This window comes from Echinops telfairi, unplaced genomic scaffold (assembly GCF_000313985.2).
Source record: "Echinops telfairi isolate 266 unplaced genomic scaffold, ASM31398v2 ScPeMD7_18;HRSCAF=68, whole genome shotgun sequence".
NCBI lineage: Eukaryota > Metazoa > Chordata > Mammalia > Afrosoricida > Tenrecidae > Echinops > Echinops telfairi.
In genome coordinates this window covers 493,576-495,472 of record NW_022103915.1, presented here as the reverse complement: position 1 = coordinate 495,472, position 1,897 = coordinate 493,576, and the positions used below count along the sequence as shown (strand labels likewise).

Here is a 1,897-nt window from a genome sequence, read left to right as displayed (position 1 = left end):
CGACAGGGTGGCTGGAGCAGGCCCCGGGAACCCAGGGAGGGGTCAGATTCCAGCTCCCAGGTTTTACATTAAGGCTCCAACTAAAGCAGAAAACAAAGACCTCAGGTGGGTCAGGCAGAACCCGGGTCACCCTCCGTGGCTGTAGCCATTAACAGGGCCTTGGAGAGGCTTGCCATAGGTTGACAACCCCCCGCACACACAAAACCAGAAGCCCCCAGGAGCTCCCCTGCTGGTCCCTGCCCACTTTCTGCCCATCTGGAGAAGGGCGTGGGGCTGCAGAGAGGCTGGGGCTTGGCTCCCACTCAGGAGCAGGTCCCCTGGGTCCTTCTTCTGTGGTTGGGGGTCTCCATAGAGAGCCCGATGGTTCAGAGTGGTCAGGATCTGGTCAGCCTCCCTGGACAGCTGAAGGGGGACTCCCGTCACACTCCCGTCTTGTGTCCCTGTTGGGGAACATGCCAACTCCAGCTCTGCCCTCTGACCCTCCACAGAGGCAGTAACCTACCGCACGCCCCTGTACGGACAGCCATCCTGGTGGGGCGAGGAGGATGTCGGCCACCGGCCAGAGGACCGGAACCAGGGGGAGCCAGACTCAGGTGGGTCCTGGAGGCCAGGCCACCACCTGGAGCAAGACTGGAGGTGGGGGTGGGGAGCCAGAGGAGGGCTCCCACGGGTAAGAAGTAGGGATGGGGTTCTGGAGTGCATGGCTTGAGGTCACTCCTCATCCACCCCCAGATCCTGCCCGTGGCCCTGCACAGCAGGATGGGGAGCTCCGGGGCCCTCTGGCTGGTCCCCGGGCCACTGTGGGGCCACAGGGCTATGCATTCCGCCGAGAGCCCAGTTACTTCGAGATCCCCACAAAGGAGTCCCCTCCACCGCCGCCACCACCACCACCACCACCGCCGACCACTCAGTCCCCTGAGGTGCCTGCCCAGGAGGTTCCCACCAAGGAGCCTGCACTGGGCGGGGCCGGGGTGGCGCCTGCTGTGCAAAGCCACGCCTCCTTCACCATCGAGTTTGACGACTGCAGCCCAGGCAAGTTGAAGATCAAGGACCACGTGACCAAGTTCACGCGGCGCCAGCAGCGCCCCCCGGGCAAGGAAGCCACACCTGCTGAGATGGTGTCTGCCCAGACCAAGGTGGCCGACTGGCTGGTGCAGAACGACCCAAGTCTGCTGCGCCGGGCCGGCCTGGGGCACGATGGCCACAGCACCAAGAGTGACCTGCCTGTCCACACTCGTACACTCAGGGGTGAGCGCCTGCCCCACTCACACCACACCCCGAGGGTGTCTGCCCCCTTTACCCTGCCCAGGGGTCAGGGCCCGCCCACACCTACGCCTGAGCACTCAGTGCTGGGCGGCCTGTCCATGTCCTCCAGGGCTCAGCGCGGTGACACCCGCTAGCCAGTTCCCCGGGCAGCTGGGGCCCTGAGTGGACCATGCTGTGCACTGGCATGTGTCCGCCTCTCGTGGACGGGTCACTAGTGGGCTGGTCGCTTTTATTTCACAATCAACGCCTCCAAACCACTTGCCAGTGGGAGGCTACCTAAGGCCAGGCTCTGTGGGCGGGAGCCAGCCCTGGCCCTCCTGCTGATGACTGGCCTTAACGGCACCCTCCAGGCCACAAGCACCAAGACGGCACGCAGAGTGACTCCGAGGACCCGCTGGCGGTGGCGGCAGCGGCTGCTGCGAACGGGATGGAGGCCAGCGGGGAGCAGGCGCGGCTGCAGCGGCAGATTAAGCGCGACCCCCAGGAGCTGCTGCACAACCAGCAGGCGTTTGTCATCGAGTTCTTCGACGAGGACACGCCGCGCAAAAAGCGCTCCCAGTCCTTCACGCACACTCCGCCCCCAGACCCCAAGGCCGACAAGCGCCTCCGCGCGCCCGGCGCCACCGACGGG

At 65.5% G+C, this 1,897-nt stretch overlaps 1 protein-coding gene across 1 annotated transcript in view; it reads left to right on the top strand.

Annotated features, from left to right (window-relative positions):
* Window positions 1-1,897, top strand: part of CEP170B (centrosomal protein 170B) — a 15,991-nt gene that overhangs the window by 6,342 nt on the left and 7,752 nt on the right. The window contains exons 6-8 of the mRNA XM_045288028.1: window positions 489-593; window positions 733-1,248; window positions 1,617-1,897. Coding sequence (XP_045143963.1) covers window positions 489-593; window positions 733-1,248; window positions 1,617-1,897 — 902 coding nt within the window. The remainder of the gene's footprint in view (window positions 1-488; window positions 594-732; window positions 1,249-1,616) is intronic.